The sequence below is a fragment of the Macrosteles quadrilineatus genome, unplaced genomic scaffold, assembly GCF_028750875.1.
Source record: "Macrosteles quadrilineatus isolate MER2022 unplaced genomic scaffold, UCM_ALF_1.0 Scaffold_1__1_contigs__length_201487025, whole genome shotgun sequence".
NCBI lineage: Eukaryota > Metazoa > Arthropoda > Insecta > Hemiptera > Cicadellidae > Macrosteles > Macrosteles quadrilineatus.
In genome coordinates, this window is record NW_026542594.1 from 125,143,150 (window position 1) to 125,161,049 (window position 17,900).

Genomic DNA, 17,900 nt, shown 5'->3' on the forward strand with positions numbered 1-17,900 from the left:
ACACATATTCAGTGATCCAATAACTCTTCAGGGGGACGGCCCACAAGGAGTCGGAAGAAAATCTTAAATGGAAGCATAGGTCAATATGCACATCAAATTAAAGGTCTTCTTTAAGACGGTGACACACTATCGATCTTTTCCCCGAACAAGACCCCGAACCGAGCAGGGAGAAGGAAGAAGGGAGGTCGAAGGGAGGATGTTCGATAGTGTGTCACGAGTCCGTACACCGATCAAGACGCCGAACAAGACATCAGGCCGAGCAGGGAGACGAGCGCTCTGGAGGCGGTTTTTTGGCGAAAGATCAAAGAAAAGATCGGTCCGATGTACGGTCCGATGTACGATAGTGTGTCACGGTACATTTTTGCCCCGTACATCGTCGCGAGCGCCGCACCGAGCGGCCGCCTGCGCTAGCATTGATAGTTCCGCGCTCTCACTCGCACACACTCTCTATCTCTCTCCAAACTTCCTTTTGCCGCGCTCGGTAGAATTCGTCTGGTCTTGGTCATGTTCGGGGAAATGTTCGGAGTAAAATTTTGCTGATATTTATCTCCCTTCTCCCTTCTCCCTGCTCGGTTCGGGGTCTTGATCGGGGAAAAGATCGATAGTGTGTCACCGCCTTTAGTAGAATACAATGCCGCAAACCGCACTTCAAAAGGTTGATCCTGCGCAAAATGGCAGATGTTCAAAGATTTCTTGAATCCGCCATTTTGAATCTTTGAACGACTGCCATTTTTTACTCAGGCATTCTTTTGAGCTTGAATTTACGGCATCGTAATCTACTAGTGAAGACCTTGTAACGTGCCTATTTTGAGGGGGGGGGTCAAACTAGCCTACTCCTATGTCTAGCCTATCCCTAGGCATAGCCTACCAGCCCTAACTAAAGGTTATAGGTTAGAAGGCTAACCTTAGTTATAACATCATCAGTAAAGTATAGGCATGATACACTGTTGTGTTTGGTAATAAATAAGTGTAGAACGAGAGTTATTAATACTGTATGAGCGTGACATAAACCTTATACAGTGTTTGTTTTATAGCTTATTGACTCACCAGCGATGTGTTTCGCAAGCTAGGGCTCAACCCGGCTTGATACTTTGAAGAAACTTTCTACACTTAGTAAACCCGCAGATCATGGCCTTAGGCTGGGGCTCCACTTGCCGTAAATCGTCGCGCTGCAAATTGTAGCGCGCTACACGCGACAGTTGGTGGCTCCACTAGCAGCAGAGTACGAACTACAATCTGCAGCGTCCTCACAATCCTCACATGCACCGTGGCTCCACTAGCAGTTTAGTGTAGCGCGGAGGTAAATTTGACCCTGGATCATGCCGCAAATTAACATTCGTAGTCTTGTTGTTATCAGTGTACTTTTATCAAGACGACGCCGATCACAGCATCCGAAAATGTTGGATGTTGGATCCATCCAATTTTAAGCAATAGAAAGTCCGAAGGGATGTTCTACACATTGCATACTAAACTACAAAAGTATTCAGACAGTATCAACACGTTTGAAGAAGAAGAATACCAAACTAAGAGAAGCAATTGGAGTAGGGGAACGGCTTTCAGTGACATTAATGCAATTTTAGTGTACTGAATTTTAACTAATTAATTTTATACAGTGAACCCTCGCTTCATCAATCCTGGGTGTGTCGAATTACCTACTCTTAATGGTCATTTTATCTCTATTTCTATTCTATTTCCATTTTTTATTTTTTATTGCACTCATTTACCCTCAGAAGTAATATGTCTAACCAAAGTAGGCCTACGCTGAATATCAATGAGTTTCTTGAGTTTTTGTTGTACATATTAATAATAATCTAAAACAACCATTAGGAACTTTTCATTATAGGGCTAATCATAACAATTTGACGACTGCTGCATTTAAAAACAAATTGAATGTGTTTACGTATTTGCTTCTCCAATCACTACTGTATTAATTTATAATATGTATAAAGTAGAAACCCCCTACACAACCTCTATAAAACAAGATCCCCACACTCCCGATATAATAAGTTATAAATTTATAATATAATAATTTCACAGTCTATAGTTCAGGCTCCATTGATTACAAATCAATCCACAAAAATCAAAAACTAAGGACACTAAAAAGTCGATACTGATTGTAGCGTGTGTCTCGTGCCTGTATGCTGGTCGGTTGTACGTACACTTTGACGCGGCACTACAATCTACAGCTAGTGGAGCCACCTGTTCGCTACAAAATGTAGCGTGAAAATGGTCCGAGTTCCATTCCCGCGCGACGCTACATTCTACGGCGCGCCGTAAAATGTAGCGCGCTGCAGACTGTCGCTAGTGGAGCCACCTTCGTTTGATCGCTGCCTTCCCATTTCTTCAACTGACCAGCTACAATTTGCAGCGCTGCAATCTACGGCAAGTGGAGCCGCGGCCTTAGGCCAATAATCCGTCACAAAGACGTGAGGAAATGCGGAGTGAATAATATAAACCGACAACTTGAAGTTAAAACTCATTGTCGTGTGAAACAAACACAACATAACCTACGGTCTACAACAACAAAAAGCTCGAGCAACTGACGATTTAGCGGCTGCAGACGACGGCGGCCGGCTAGCTTTTTTTTCGGGCTAGCAAACAGCAAGCAAACGTTCCGGATCAGCTGAGCCCCCTACTTTGCTAGAGAGGGGAGCGAGAGGGATGAACCGAGGAACCCTCAGACAGACGGCGGCAAGCGGGAAAGTTAGTTTGTTAGTTCCTCACTTCCTCACCAGCCACGAGATAGGAGAGTTCCTCACCAACAACTACCACGACAAGTTCGAGTTAGTCCCGACATCGTTATGGGTGAAGCATTAGTTAGCTCGCGTGATACTACAAGTAAAATTGTAAGTATTATATTTCAATAAATAGCCTATAAGGTAAACCGAGTTGTAGTATTGCCAGGGTGTAAAATACTAGTTTTTAAAATCAGTTTTACTAGATTTTATATTTTCACTCCTGTTAAACCAATGGACTTAGACAAAGTTGACTTGATTATGATGGTGTGTTAAACCCATAACGTAACGAATACAATATTACGAGGTCAGTGTATTTTTAATCCATTTTTAGTAAGCCCAAAACAATTTAATCTCATCCTATACGAATTGAATTTGGCCAGCTTCGGTGTGCTTCGATTGATTATCCAGCGGCAGTGGTTGCGTGATAAACCAACTATTGCAACGGAGAACAACGGTCAGCGAGACAACCGGGGCTTGGTCTACGTGTACCCAACGAGTGTTGAACCGTTGTGGTGGATCTTGGCGTGGTGTAAACCCAAGGACTATCCGCATCGGGGGTGGCACTCAACAACGACGAACGGACGGCCATCACGGGACTCACTGCGGTGGACGGGGCAGTGACACGGGACCGTGTGATAAACCGGATCCCCGAGGACTACCTGCGGAAGGCGCAAGTAGCTCACATTGGGGGTGGCAAACGACAACTACGAACGGACGGCCACCACGGGACTCACTGCGGCGGACGGGGCAGTGACACGGGACCATGTGATAAACCGGATCCCCGACGGCTACATGCGAAGGGTGCAAGTAGCTCGCATCGGGGGTGGCACTTAACAACTACGAACGGACGGCCACCACGCAGATCACTGCGGCGGACGGGGCAGTGACACATGTCCGTGTGAGAAACCGGACACTCAGGACGTCAGCGACAAAGGGCGCGCGGGCTGGAAAACCCAGGCCGCGGCGAAGACCAGGTGAGGATGGCTGTGCCCCAGCCTACGACGACGAGTGGGGGGGGTGGAACGCACCTCAGCCTGTAGCCGTGGTTGACGGGTGAGCTCGAACCCTATGCTACAGTGGCGGGTTGAGTCGGCTAAGTTTAAGGTACCGCGACATCACGAGTCTGTGTGCAGAACCAGACAGACACCCAGGACGGAGGCGGAGACCGATGGGGCCGAGGACTACCGGCTGTAGTCTCGATTGGGGCTACGATGGACGCCCAGCCTGCAGTGAAGGCGTAGTAGCTGCAGTGAAGGCGTAGTAGCTGCGACGTTAGGTGGGTGCACGTATTTGAACACATTATCTCGGCACAGGTTGTCAATGGTTGAGTTTGATCAAGTTGTTTCAAAATGGCGGCCATTAATAAGTAAATAATAAAGAAATGTCATTGTTTTGAGTTATCAACTCCCCCCAGAGATCTGCAGCAACCTATTCATTTTCCTTGCAATCACAGGTTGTGATAGAGTCTCTGCATTTCATGGAATAGGCAAAATACCCCCACCACACCAACGGTACATGCTAAACTATTACATTTCACAAAAAAAAAACACGTTCTTACCCTCCCTGTTGCAGCAAACCTAAGTACTCGTTAAACCAATGCTATTTAAATGGGAAATAAATGTGATATTTTTAAGGAGATATTTTAGTGTAAATTAAATCAGGCAAATGGAAAAACACTTATTCTGCAGGTTTGCTGCGGTTGCGGCGGGGGTATTATAAGGTAATTCGTCACAGAGAAAATTCAAAACATTGTATATTTAAAATTCCCATGTTATTATTACGGAGAGTACATAACCTGTTGTGGCTTGCTTGTTTATGAAATATTTTCATGAAACATGGCAAATTTATTTATTTTAAACTATGCTATTAATATATTAATAAATCTCACTTTATTACTCTCCCTGTAGCAGCAAACCTAGGTACTCATGAAACCTAATGTTATTGAAATTGATTTAATTTGAAAATCAAATCAGGGAAATGGAAACTCACTTAATCTGCAGGTTTGCTTTGGTGGGGGTATTTTGCCTATTCCATGAAATGCAGAGACTCTATCACAACCTGTGATGCAACGAAAATGAATAGGTTGCTGCAGATCTCTGGAGGGAGATGATAACTCAAAACAATGACATTTTTTTATTATTTTACTTATTAATGGCCACCATTTTGAAACGACTTGATCAAACTCGACCATTGACAACCTGTGCCCAGATAATGTATTCAAGTACGTGTATGCCAAATTTCATTAAAACCGGTTCAGGCATTTGAGTGTTACAGTATAACCAATTCATGGCGACCCAGCATCCTCTTACGGCCGCCATATTGATGACGGCATTACAGACGACCGAGGTCCTTAAAAATTGGGGTTACATGCTCCCCGCCAGAACTGAAATATTTTCCTGCTACCCATCCCCACCCTTGAAATTGTCATATTTATATTTTCCTATTTAAATCAAACTAAGCTTTTAATTGTTATTATCAGTTAATTGAGATGGGATTATAGCTACCTAGGTGTGTATTGTAAACCCAAATGTAGATGAGTGTAGAATGGAGTGAGATGATCTTTCTAGCTTAGTTAATCACTACAGTGAAAGATCTGCTGTTTCAGTAGCCATATATTCAAAACCCAATGATCAGGGACATCTGTGGTCCAGTTTTTAAAAAGCTACTGAATTTTCTCAGGATCAAACACGTTCAAACAGGATCAAACGCCGCTACAGAAAAAGTTCTAAGTGTGTGTTTTTTATAAAATGTTAATAGCTTAGTATAACATAAATAAATTTGTTTGATAAAAATATATCCTTTCAACAATTTACTTATTCTAAACTAGAATATACATTTTTTTTAAATCCTCTGCTCGGCCATTGATAGTACAATAATACTTCATACTAAATTGTTTGTTTTTAGTTCTACCTATACTAAATTATTTTACAGAAAAATTGGGAAATTCTTTGTTTTGAGGCTTAAAAATGAGAAAAAAATCATTTTAACCCATACATCCCATCCATTTTTACTCAAGTTATGTTATCAACAGACACATATACATAATCTGAATGACTGGTGTTTATGGCCTCTGGACGTAAAAAAGATTTTACTAGATGTAGAACTTATCATGAAACCTATGGTAACAGTTATTTTTTATTCCCTGTATGGGAAATTCGGTTAACAAATGGAAGTCGGTATGTTAGCACTCAGTAGGGCTACTCTTATCCTAACCTCAAAAGAAAAACCCAATTATCATTAAATTGGGCTTAAAATAGTTTGTGAAATCTCGTATATTCTCCAAAATACCTGATTTTAACCTCAGTGTGTTTTCTAAGTATGAATAAATTTCATTATGAAATGGAAAAGAAGTTCGGTGTTGTCACTATCATTAAAACTGAATTAATGGGAATGTTTTTAATAATATTTCATATCTTTATCGGAACTCTGATACATAGAAACAAAGCTCCTAAGTGTTGAATAAATTTTAGCCTTAGTCAAAATTTTATGCTTTTATGATAAAACTTAGTAGAAACTTATACAATACCCCAATGTTTATGTATTATTGTTATCTAAAATTGTATAAGAATCTTGCAAATGTCCTAAATGATGAACGATAAGATTTATTTTAACATGATAGTTTTTCATACCAATTATCATTAAATAGCTTAAAAATCTTAATTTATTTTTTCCTTTTAGTAATTGAGTTGGAAATGGCCAGACATCCTGTATACACTTTCTTGAATTTAAGAATATCATCTAGAAGTAGTCTGTTCGTGTGGGGACCTTTAAAATTAAATTCGGCCTACAAAAAGTGAGATCTGACATATTATCATGATAACATTTAAATTTGTTGAACAAAAAAAATGTTTATAAACTATTTATTTGGAATAGATAAAATATAAAGGAATATTATTATTTGTTAACTGCAAATTTGTTTGTGTAGACAGGTTAAAAAGGTGGTTTTTGGTTCATAAGGACTATAAATAAAAGCATAAATGAATATAGAACCAGAAGAAAAAGCCATTTTGCCATGTTCTTGTTATCACAGGTATAGTACTATGTTAGGTAGTAGGTATAGTTAATTTAAAATGTGTTTTAATCTTACCTTGCCTCTTGTACCTTCGCTCAAGTGTGGGAGAAACAATGAATAATAGAAGAAGAAAATTGACTCTGATATCAAGCCACATTTTAGCTGAAAAAAAAAAACACAAAATAGTTTCAGCAAATGGAACTTCCCAGAATAATTACATATTGTATAGCACTTAAAGCCATATCCAGAGCAACAAATAAATAATATGGAAAGTGTAGGCCTACAATAGCTGCAATATTTATGAAAATAAGAAATATATTTACTATTGTCAAACCAAGGAACGTGATGTGAGATAACCATGATTTAGTCAGTTGTGAGAAAAGACCCATTATCTACTAAACATGTACCACCAATGAAGTGTCAAGACATGGCTACTCTGATCTCCATAGATCACAATGACTAAAACCATTCAAATAACTAAATAAATCATTCCAATGATTGTTTTATGTTTCATCTGAAAAGCATATTGAAACAACTTTTGTCAGGATCAAAGGATAGAAAATAAATACAGTTTCAAAATGGTTAACTTTCTCAAGTAAATATACAGTAGTAACCTTTAAAATGTAAAACAATCAAATACCGGTACTACATAACATATAAAATATTTGTATGCTTTAAGCTATAAACCAAACATTTACATCTATTCTATATATAATTCAGTTTAAACAAATCTTTGTACAACTAAATCTAGAGTTCTACTGGACCGATTTTATTAATTAATGGGTCGTTGGATAGCTTAAGTCGTGTAGATTTGCAAATAATTATGAAAGTTTGTTTTTCTTATGATTTATAGTGAAAAATATAAAAAAACATGTTTTTCATAAGAAATACATTGAAAAATGTGTTTTTCACACTTTTTATTTGGGTGCGACTTTTGGCTGCCTTTTTTGAGTATTTCCAAGCAGTGTACCAATTTGTAGGAAATTTTATTCTCTTTCAGAATATCACCTTCCACTTTGCTCGATTTCCTTACCATTTAAAAGTTATTTGCAAAAATGCTAAGCAACCTCCGAATTTATAGTAATAAGAAAATATTGAGTTTGGGATATTTTTGTACAACTAAATCTAGACTTCTACTGGACCGATTTTGTTAATTAATGGGTCATTGGATAGCCTAACTCATGTAGATTTGCAAATAATTATAAAATTGTAATTTTATTAAATATTTTTGGTGAAAAAGTAAAAATAACAAAAAATACATTAAACACTGATTTTTCAAGTTTCTGTTTTTATGATTCTATTTGTAGCCAACTTTTGGCTGCCTTTATTAAGTATTTTCAAGAAATGCATAGTAGTTATTTGTAGTAAATTTTATTGTCTTTCAGAATATTTTATCCACTTTGGTGGATTTCCCCTTCATTTAAAAGTTATTGGCAATAAGCTAAGTGATCTCCAAATTTATAGTGGTGAGAAAATACTGAATTAGATAATTTTTGTTAAGCTTTGTACAACTAAATCTAGACTTCTACCGGACCGATTTTGTTACTTAATGGGTCGTTGGAAAGCCTAATTTAAGTAGATTTGCAAATAATTATGAAAGTTTGATTTTATTACATATTTGAGGTTTAAAAATAAAAATAAACAATAATACATTTAAAACTCATTTTTTTCCAAGTTTATATTTCCAAGTTTAAATTTGTAGCCAACTTTATGCTGCCTTTATTCAGCATTTTCAAGAAATGCATAGTAGTAATTTGTAGGAAATTTTATTCTCTTTCAGGATATCACCTTCCACTTTGGTCGATTTCCTCACCGTTTCAAAGTTATTTGCAAAAACGTTAAGCAACCTCCCAATTTATAGTGGTGATAAAATACTGAATTAAAGATGTTGTTGTTAAACTTTGTACAATTAAATCTACAGTTCTACTGAACAGATTTCATTAATTAATAGTTCATTGGAAAGCCTAATTTGTGTATATTTGCAAATAATTATAAAAGTTTGATATTCTTTAAGATTAACTAGGTGAAACCCGTCAAAGTCGACAGTTACTGTTGAGGTTGCAAGCAAGATCGTTTGACTATAAATCGATGATAAATAACTCCATTTTTTGAACAATTTGTGTTGTTCGTGATTTAGCTGTGTGCTTTAGGTACGTCCGATCTTAATAATTAATAAATCAAATGGAAGCTGGTATTTCACTGAAGGTTCTTAGGTCAAAACAAATAGAATAACGTAATTAGAATTAAGTTAATACAGGGTGACACAAAGGAACCGGACGTTTTTTAAACAGCTGTTCCATTGTTGGTGCATGTGGTAGGAAGATTAAAGTTCTGTCATTACCTTCAGTGAGGCTTGCCATTTTTGTTGAAATGGCTCAGTGGGCCCTAGACCATCGCGTTTTCGCATACAATACTTTGCTCCGAAATTGTGAATCAGTCGTCAAATCCAGCGGGAATTTAGTCGACATTTTAATATTGAACGCCATGAAACGGTTCCAAGCCGAAATATGCTATTAAGATGGGTTTTAGGGTTCCAAACAACTGGGAATATAACAAGAAAGAAACCACCAGGCCTTGTTAGAACTTCGAGAACACCCAAAAACATCGCCAGAGTGAGAGCAGTATTGAATGAATGTTTCCTAACAAGGTGATTTCTCGCTTTTTTGGTGACATACCGTGGCCGCCAAGATCACATGGCTTGTCCACTAGTGATTATATCCTTTGGTGGTTTCTTAAGGAGCGTGTTCATGCTCACAAACCACGCACTCTAGAGGATTTGAAGTTTGCAATCACAGAAGATATCAATGTCATTGAACAAGACCTCCTGACCCGATTTTCAGATGATTTTCAGGTTTAGAAAGAACATTTGTAGATAAGTACATGGCCACCATATGCATGACTCATAAAAAAATGACTTTTGTAACAAATGGCAAATGTTTACCTCACTATGTACAATATTAAAACTATTTTATTCCTTTTAACTACTGTGTACTACTTATTTAAAAAAACGTCCGGTTCCTTTGTGTCACCCTGTATATCTAAAACTAAATTCCATATCCAAGATATAATCAAATTTATATTTTCTGATTGAGTGATACAGTATCTTGAACTTAACTGATTAAAACTATCAATATCTCAAGTGAAAGCCTTTGAAGTATTTTAAGACCAAGACCTATGAAATAACTTAAATAAAAATAGAGTTACGTATCATTGATGATTGCAGATAAGTAGCCTACTAAAACGATTGTAGGCCTAATAATTGTTGATTCGTGATTCAGCAGTTAGTCCAGGAAATATAGATTTTGACTAGGGAAACATTAAAGTCCGGATTTTTTTCATGGATGGCTTTACTTTGGTCTAATGAACAAAAATGAAGAGTTCCCCAACTATTGTGTGTGCGGGAATTTCACAATCTTCGTAAAATGTTCTAACGGCATATAGCAAATTTCGCTCGTGTTTAAAATTAGGAAATTAGCTATTACTCACGTAAAAATCGTCTGATTCTGATGAAATTTAGTACAAACCATTAATGTAGCATATCAGACTTAAAGCTTAAAAAACCAGTTAGATCGTTTAATCCGAAGAGGTGTTTGGGGGGGGGGGGATTTTGTACCCCAAAAATGGTGGTTTCAAGTAATTTAACACTAAAGTTTGACATTAATTAACATTTAATGTTTGAAACATTCAAATTTTAGTTGTTACCATTGGATACAGCTTTAAAAAACACACAAATTGGTATTTCGATCATTTCTCTACGCCAATTGGTTACCGAGGTATTGAAAGTGCTAAAGACAGTACGTTGTCTAATGTTATTCTTATGGGGGAATAGAAAAGTTGTACACCTCGCGTGAACGTATACTGAAGGAACTTGGTATACGGCTTCTTCTCGTTGTGGTCTATTGATATTTTCTCTAAACACATTTTTCCTCCAAATGCTCCTGTAGCAGCAAACCTGCCTACTCAGCCCCTATGTCATTCTCATAAAGAATAATTAAAAGCTACGTCTCCTTTAATTATGCATATAAATTAATAAAACTTTGTATGTCGTTTCACCTAGTTGAGTTCTATTAATCTTGGCATAAAAACTCATATTTTGTATTCCTTGTTGCGGCAAACCTTTGTACTCAGTCCCCATGTTTTTCTTATCGAGAATAATTCATATGCCATACAGTACACATATAATATATATTTCTTGTTTATGAATGCATTTTAAAGAAACTTGGTAGTTGGCTTTATGTGCTAATATACAGGGTGTTTCACGAGAACCCTGACAACTTCAGGAAATGGTTCCGTGGATCAAAACTAGAAAAAAAACTTCCTATAAGTCCTTAACTCACTCGTTTTCTATTTATGCGTATAAATGTGTTATTTTAGGTTTTCTGAGTATATCTGTTTTTACCTCTATATTGAAAATTTGACAAGATATTTTAATCAAACTTGCATTGATAGAGAGAAAATTAAATTTCAAGGAGATTTCATTACTATTTTGGGCAAACATGTTGGTTGTGACTATAAATAAAATATTTTCAAACAAATCTTGATTTAAAATTATTTTTTGTTTTTGACAGCTCTCCATGTAGTAGCCTAACCATTCAAGCTTTTGACTTGCAACCTTACCAAAAGTTGTAGAATTTAACAGAGAACAAGGAAATGTGAATTTATCTATACAGTAGGTACCTTTTATTGGGATAATTTTTGTCAAAATCTAAAATATTGTAAAATATAAAAAACTAATTAAATTAAGCGAAATAAACAAAATTGCATATTTAGCTTATTTTTAAACACGTCTTAATAAAGGTTGGTATATGGGTTCTCCTAGTTGAGAAGCAATGCACAATGGCCTAAACCTTTCCTCTTTTAGCGAATTTCCCATATAGGGAATAAGCTATTACCGTAGTACTCATGGTAAGACCTGGACGCGGGACCGATTTTTTTTTTCGTTTTGAGGTCCCTAGAGGCCAAAAACACCATCCGTTCAAATTCATATATATATATATATATATATATATATTTATATATATATATATATATATGTGTCCGTTAGCACGATAACTCGAGCAAAAATGATCCGATTTTGATTAAATTTGGTATAAACGTGTAAACCTACGTTTATTTGAACGAGTTCGCGATCCAGCATGATCGGACCATGGGAACGGGCGTTTTAAATAAACGTTGTTTATGAACATATTTTGATCAAATTTGGAAAATGTTTTTATTTCTTACTAACTATTAACATTTTACAAAAAAAACAGTTTTACCCTCCCTGATGCAGCAAACCTAAGTACTTGTTAAACTAATTCTATTTGAATAGGGAATAAATGTTATATTTTTAAGTAGACATTTCAGTGTAAATCCAATCAGGCAAATGGAAATTCGCTTAGTCTGCAGGTTTGCTGCGGCGGGGGTATTTCATTTTATGATTGAAAACAAGCATACCCACTTTCCTATGTTAACCTTATGGGGAAAAATAAAATACGATAGCTCACATATTTCTGGACACATCTAATTAAAACTTGGTATGCCCTTTTTTTTAGTTGAGTACTACAAGATTATGGCCTAAAATATCCGCTAGATCAACGCTAGAAAGGTTACAGTATGAATGGCTACTAAAATAAAATCATATTTTTTATCTAAAAATTTTTATCAAGTATTGGTTTTCAAAAATTTGTTTACCACAGTAAATATTTCTGCACAAATTATTAATGGTATCTATTTAAAATTTAATATTATATCCATTCACAAACACGTTTTTGAAATATTATAGGCTATCTATTTTAGGTCAAAACGTCCATTAGACAAACAAAACCATTGGAAAAACTAATTTTTTTCCTAAAAGATGGGAGTAAGCAGGCTTTGTGCAACAGAAATGTAAATCTAGAAATTTTAGACCATAATCATGTAGTACTCAAATAAAAGCTGGGATATACTAAGTTTTAACAAGATGTGTTCAGAAATATACGAGCTATTGTATTTCATTTTTTCTCCATAAGGTTAACATGGGGAAGTGGGTACCGGTATGCCTTTTTTCTATCATTAAAAATGAAAAAGAAGGAAATTTTAGGCCATTACGCAATGCTTCTCAACTAGGAGAACCTATATACCAATTTTTATTAGGATGTGTTAAAAACTAAGCTAAATAGGTATACAATGCTGTTTATTTATTTCATTTTAATTAATTTTCTATATATTACAATATTTTAGATTTTGAAAAGAATTATCCCAATAAAAGGTATACATCAATTCACATTTCCTTGTTCTCCGTTAAATTCTACAACTTTTGGTTAAGTTACAAGCCAAAAGCTTGAATGGTTACCACATGAAGAGCTGTCAAAAACAAAAAATAATTTTTAACCAAGATTTTTTCGAAAGTATTTTATTTTTAAACTTACTTTTATCAGTCACAACCAACATGATTGCACAAAATAGTAATGAAATCTCTTTGAAATTTAATATTCTATCTATCAATGCAAGTTTTATCAAAATATCTTGTCAATTTTTCAATCTATAGTGCAAAATGTTCTACAGATAGATTAAAAACCTAAAAAAAAACAATTTTCACGTATAACTAGAAAACGAGTGAGCCTAGGACATATGCTTATAGGATTTTTTCAGTTTTGACCCCAGGAACTATTTCCTGAAGTTTGTCACAAGGGCGGGTCCAGGGCTAATTTTCGGAGGGGGCCATTCTATCGAGGGTGTGGGGTTATTATAATTCTAGGCCAGCATGACCACAACTTCCATTGTGGGAGGGGGGGTCCGGGGGTCCTCCCCCGGAAATTTTTGAAAAGTTATACTTACAAAGTCGACATTTTAAGCACTCTGACGAAGAAAAAGTTTAACCTCTTGTAATCTGAAAAGGAGAGTTTAAATGCAAAACTTCCTTAAACCATTGATACACCTTTTTCTGTTCTTACCGGCCCTGTAATTTCACCTATCTATTTTTAAATGTTTTGTTTCATATTGTCGACACGCATTGTATTCCTTTAACAATGATTGTTTCAGAAAATAAAAAAAGTTCCTCGCTTACTACATTTTTCACGTTTTTACTGCTGTTAAAAATCGACCATAAATCTTAATTTGCCTAAATCTATATCTATAAAAGAGGAACTATGTATGTATGTATGTGTGTATATACGTTATGGACTCCGAAACCACTCGACAGACTGTAATGAAACTTTCAGGCATTGTTAAGCATCTTTCAAGGATGGTTCGAGTAAAGTTTGGTGCAGATCTGTCAAAAGGGCTCTGCCCCAGAGGGTTTTAAGTGGGCCAATGTCAGACTTTTTGCTCTACAATGTTTACAAATAAATATAATTTAAAAGCAGATGTTTACTTTCACCAACTGTTTTGTAGGTTTGGATAATCACAACATTCTGTATTAGCATTAGTCATGATTTGAAATAGTACCACAGTGTTTCTACAGAGTGCAGCACAGAAAACTATTTTACTTTTTAATAAGTCCAAATGTATTAAACCCCAATCGCAGCACACCTGTGCACTCAACAACGTTTAAATTCTCCAATGTTAAATATTAAAACCATAAAAACCTTTAAAGTATTATAAACAATAAAAGGGATGGCAATGCCTTAATATTTTTATCTTCCGTTCTATACCCAATCTAACATAAATTATTAAGTGAATAATAATCGTGCGTGCTATCACGGGTATTCAAATGCCTCTAAATTTGTCACTAACCCCCCACATTAATGTCATTAAAAGAAAAAAACTCTAATAATACTAATGCGAACTTTATTCCACCGAAGCTGTGCAACAATACCAGACTAACAAAATTACGTCAAAATTGATTAAAGCAAAAATTATCAGTGGTAGGTTTAAGGAAGAAATAGTCTTAATCCCAGGAATACTGAAAAGTACTAATAATACTAACTGAATACTAAAAATATATAAATATGAAATCTTTATGTAAAAAAATAAGTGTAGCAAAGGTATGTTTGTGTAAAAGAGAGAGGTTCATACGACCCGCCGGCCTCAGTATCCCACCATTTCGAATGGTGGGCACGGCCCGTTTTTCCACCACACAGCGCGCCAGTATCCAGGGGAGTATTAGATTAAGCATAATGGTATCTGTACTACATTTCCCAGCCAGGCGGGTGAGCGTGCGACACTGCAACGTTGATGATGTATACATTCGAACGCACACACACGCATAAATATAATATATATATATATGAATTTGAACGGGTGGTGGTTTTGGCCTCTGGGGACCTCAAAACGAAAAATTAAATTGGTCCCGGGTCCAGGTCTTACTATGAGTACTGCGGTAATAGCTTATTCCCTATATGGGAAATTCGCTAAAAATGTAAAAATCATGCAATTGCAGTTGAGTAAGTTGCTATATACCGGTAATCGGAGTTAATGTGTTTGGCGCATTATGTCAAGTATACGCTGTTGAAACGAATTACACAAATTTTAAATGTTTTTGTAAAGAAATGTATATGAATGGCATCAAGTTTTAATAACACCTTTTACTGGAGATTTGAGGGGAGCATGCAACTGTTTAGGGACTCTGAGGGTTAACTAAGTACCATAATAAAACATCATGCACGGTGTTTAAATGTAACTTAAATGTGTGTATAACTTTTCAACAAAGTTATGGTGGAACTGACTGTAGGCCTACAATTGAAAAATTAGGTTTAAACGTGTAAACCTAAGTTATACATCAGGAATAGGCCTACTGTAGTATTCTAGCACCAAACATGGTTTTAAGATATTTTCAGAGTGAGCAGTCCGAAGCTCCTGGTGGTTAATTCTCCCTTGGTTGAAATATGGATAGATGTAATACAGATTTGTCCTCTAAAGGACATACAATCGAAAAAGTAAAACTGTTTAGGGTTTAGGTTTTACCGTGCTATCTACGGTAATAGCTTATCCCGAGTTATTATTTGCTTGAAATTAATTATTGCATTTTGATGAGTGAACAACTAAAGTACACTAACGAACGATAACCAGACAGTAGAATAAAATAACAAACAGTAGTAGAGCTGAAATCAGTCTATTTCTAACCTTTTTAGCTCGGGGGATTCAGATTGGACTGACGAATTTGCTTGTGACGCATAAATAAAGAGGGAGCTTAAATTTCCCGTTCTACCTGTGAGCTGCCACCCTGACAAGGGTCGCCGCAATTTTATCCCCCTGGAATTTTACCCCCTGGGCAAAGCTGACGTCACTATGACGTAGTAACCTGAGTGGCCAAAAGTTTGTTCGCGGCCGGAATTTTACCCCCGCGGATTTGGAAGTCTAATGAAAATAGCCAGAGCGTGATTAATTAGATTAGCGATAAAAACCGGAATTTTACCCCCTGTCCATATAACTAGCGTTTAGACAACTGAAGATGTACGGGCTGGATTTTTACCCCGGGATTTTTACCCCCGGAATTTTACCCCTGGATTTTTACCCCCCGGAATTTTACCCCGGATTTTAACCCCCGGAATTTTACCCCCTGGCCGATTTTAGAAATTGAATGATTGATTTTCTTATTTATGTTTTTAATTAATTGTAAACATTTCATAATTTAGTCGCCTATCTTTATTTTTATTTATTTTGTAATCTCAGCTAAGTAAACAGAATAAGCTGTTTAATTTTGATGTTCAGGATTTGCGTTTGGGGCCAACTGTTGGTTAACAAGTATGTAAAATAAACTGAGTAGCTAATTTAAATGATAATTGGGTGAACACTTCTTCGTAAAGAAACAATAATGCATATTTTGTTATTGTTACAATACAAACTAAAAACATTGTTTTACCACGGTTGTACAATAAATCGTTAAAGAAATCTTCGAATCAATTACCATTCTGATGTTTGTTTATACGTCATATTAATCAACAGTTAGTTGGCTTCAAAGATCGAATCCTGATACTCGAATCTCAAAATTAAAATAAAAAACCTGTTCGATTAGTTGATGTTACAAATAAATTAAGATAGGCCTTTGTAAAAGTTAAACTCGACATACTACAACTTATTTCTCAAGGTATTTTTTTATGGAGCGTATTTTTTTACTTAAATCTTATTACCTTATATTAGATATGTACAATCACATTTTAAGTAGCATTTTTGGTTTTGCCACCCTCGTAAACATTGAATTCGATATACACCCTTTATCTAATGGTAAGTTTTATTTTAGTTTTTTCTCCATGAATCGTATTTTGGCGGCCATTTTGTGGCATCAAATGAGGTCAAATCACATTTTAAGTTGCAGATTTAGTTTCCCCACCTTTGTTCTACACCCTATATCAAACAATAATGTTTTAACTTTTTTTCTGGGAGCAATTATTATTCTAATTTAAATACCCTAATATCAAGTACTTCCCCAAGTCATATTTCGGTAGAACTTTTTGTGTTGTATGGAGGTATAAAAGTATTGAAATCCGTTGCAAACCTTTTGAAACAATTTTGTCGAACTTCCACAACTCAATGACTGGACTATCTTCTGAACCGTATTTTTTCCTGCAATGAGGATTGTATCGTGTTTTTTTGTTAGTTAAAGGGAGACTAAATTTCAAGCAAAATCTTTTATTTGGTCTGTTTTTGTGAAAATTCGTTTTTCCGTTATTTTATGGGTTACTATGGAAAAATTTCCATTAAATCAAAATTTCAAAAAAAAAAAAAGCCTGGAGATACCTACCCACATACCAAATTTAATCAAAATCTGACCTCAGGTTTGGTATGTAGCTCTCCTGTACACATACACACAGTAGTGTGGATATAACAAGACATAACTCAAACACAGATATCAATCACTTCGAATTTTTTTTGTCAGGGGGGCCCAAAACTTTACTTTCTCAACAATACTTTCTCCATAGGCTATTTGGGAAATTGGCTATAAATAAAAATGGCTTGATTTCCATTAGCCCTGATTGCAAAGAGATGTGATATCAGTCAGTTTGGTAGTCTAGTTTCTCACCCCCCCCCCCTTCCAGCCACCAGCGCGTGGCCAGGCTGGCGCATAAACTGGTTTCCTCAAACCAGATCTCAAGTTTCAACACACCGACTCGTCTTCCTTCCTCAAGCCAATTAAGTAGCGTTTTATATGCATAACGCATATGCTTTGGTTGTTTCGAACGCTTTCCTCGCAAGTGAACAAGTGTGTAATAGCTATATGATTCCTATAGTTGTAAGTTTACATCCTACTA

General features: G+C 36.0%; 1 protein-coding gene across 2 annotated transcripts in view; it reads right to left on the reverse strand.

The window, feature by feature from the left end:
• Positions 1-17,900, reverse strand: part of LOC128984376 (venom protease-like) — a 142,402-nt gene that overhangs the window by 106,318 nt on the left and 18,184 nt on the right. For both annotated transcript variants that reach the window (XM_054403698.1, XM_054403693.1), the window contains exon 2: positions 6,826-6,912. In XM_054403698.1, coding sequence (XP_054259673.1) covers positions 6,826-6,907 — 82 coding nt within the window. In that variant the 5' untranslated portion in view covers positions 6,908-6,912. The remainder of the gene's footprint in view (positions 1-6,825; positions 6,913-17,900) is intronic.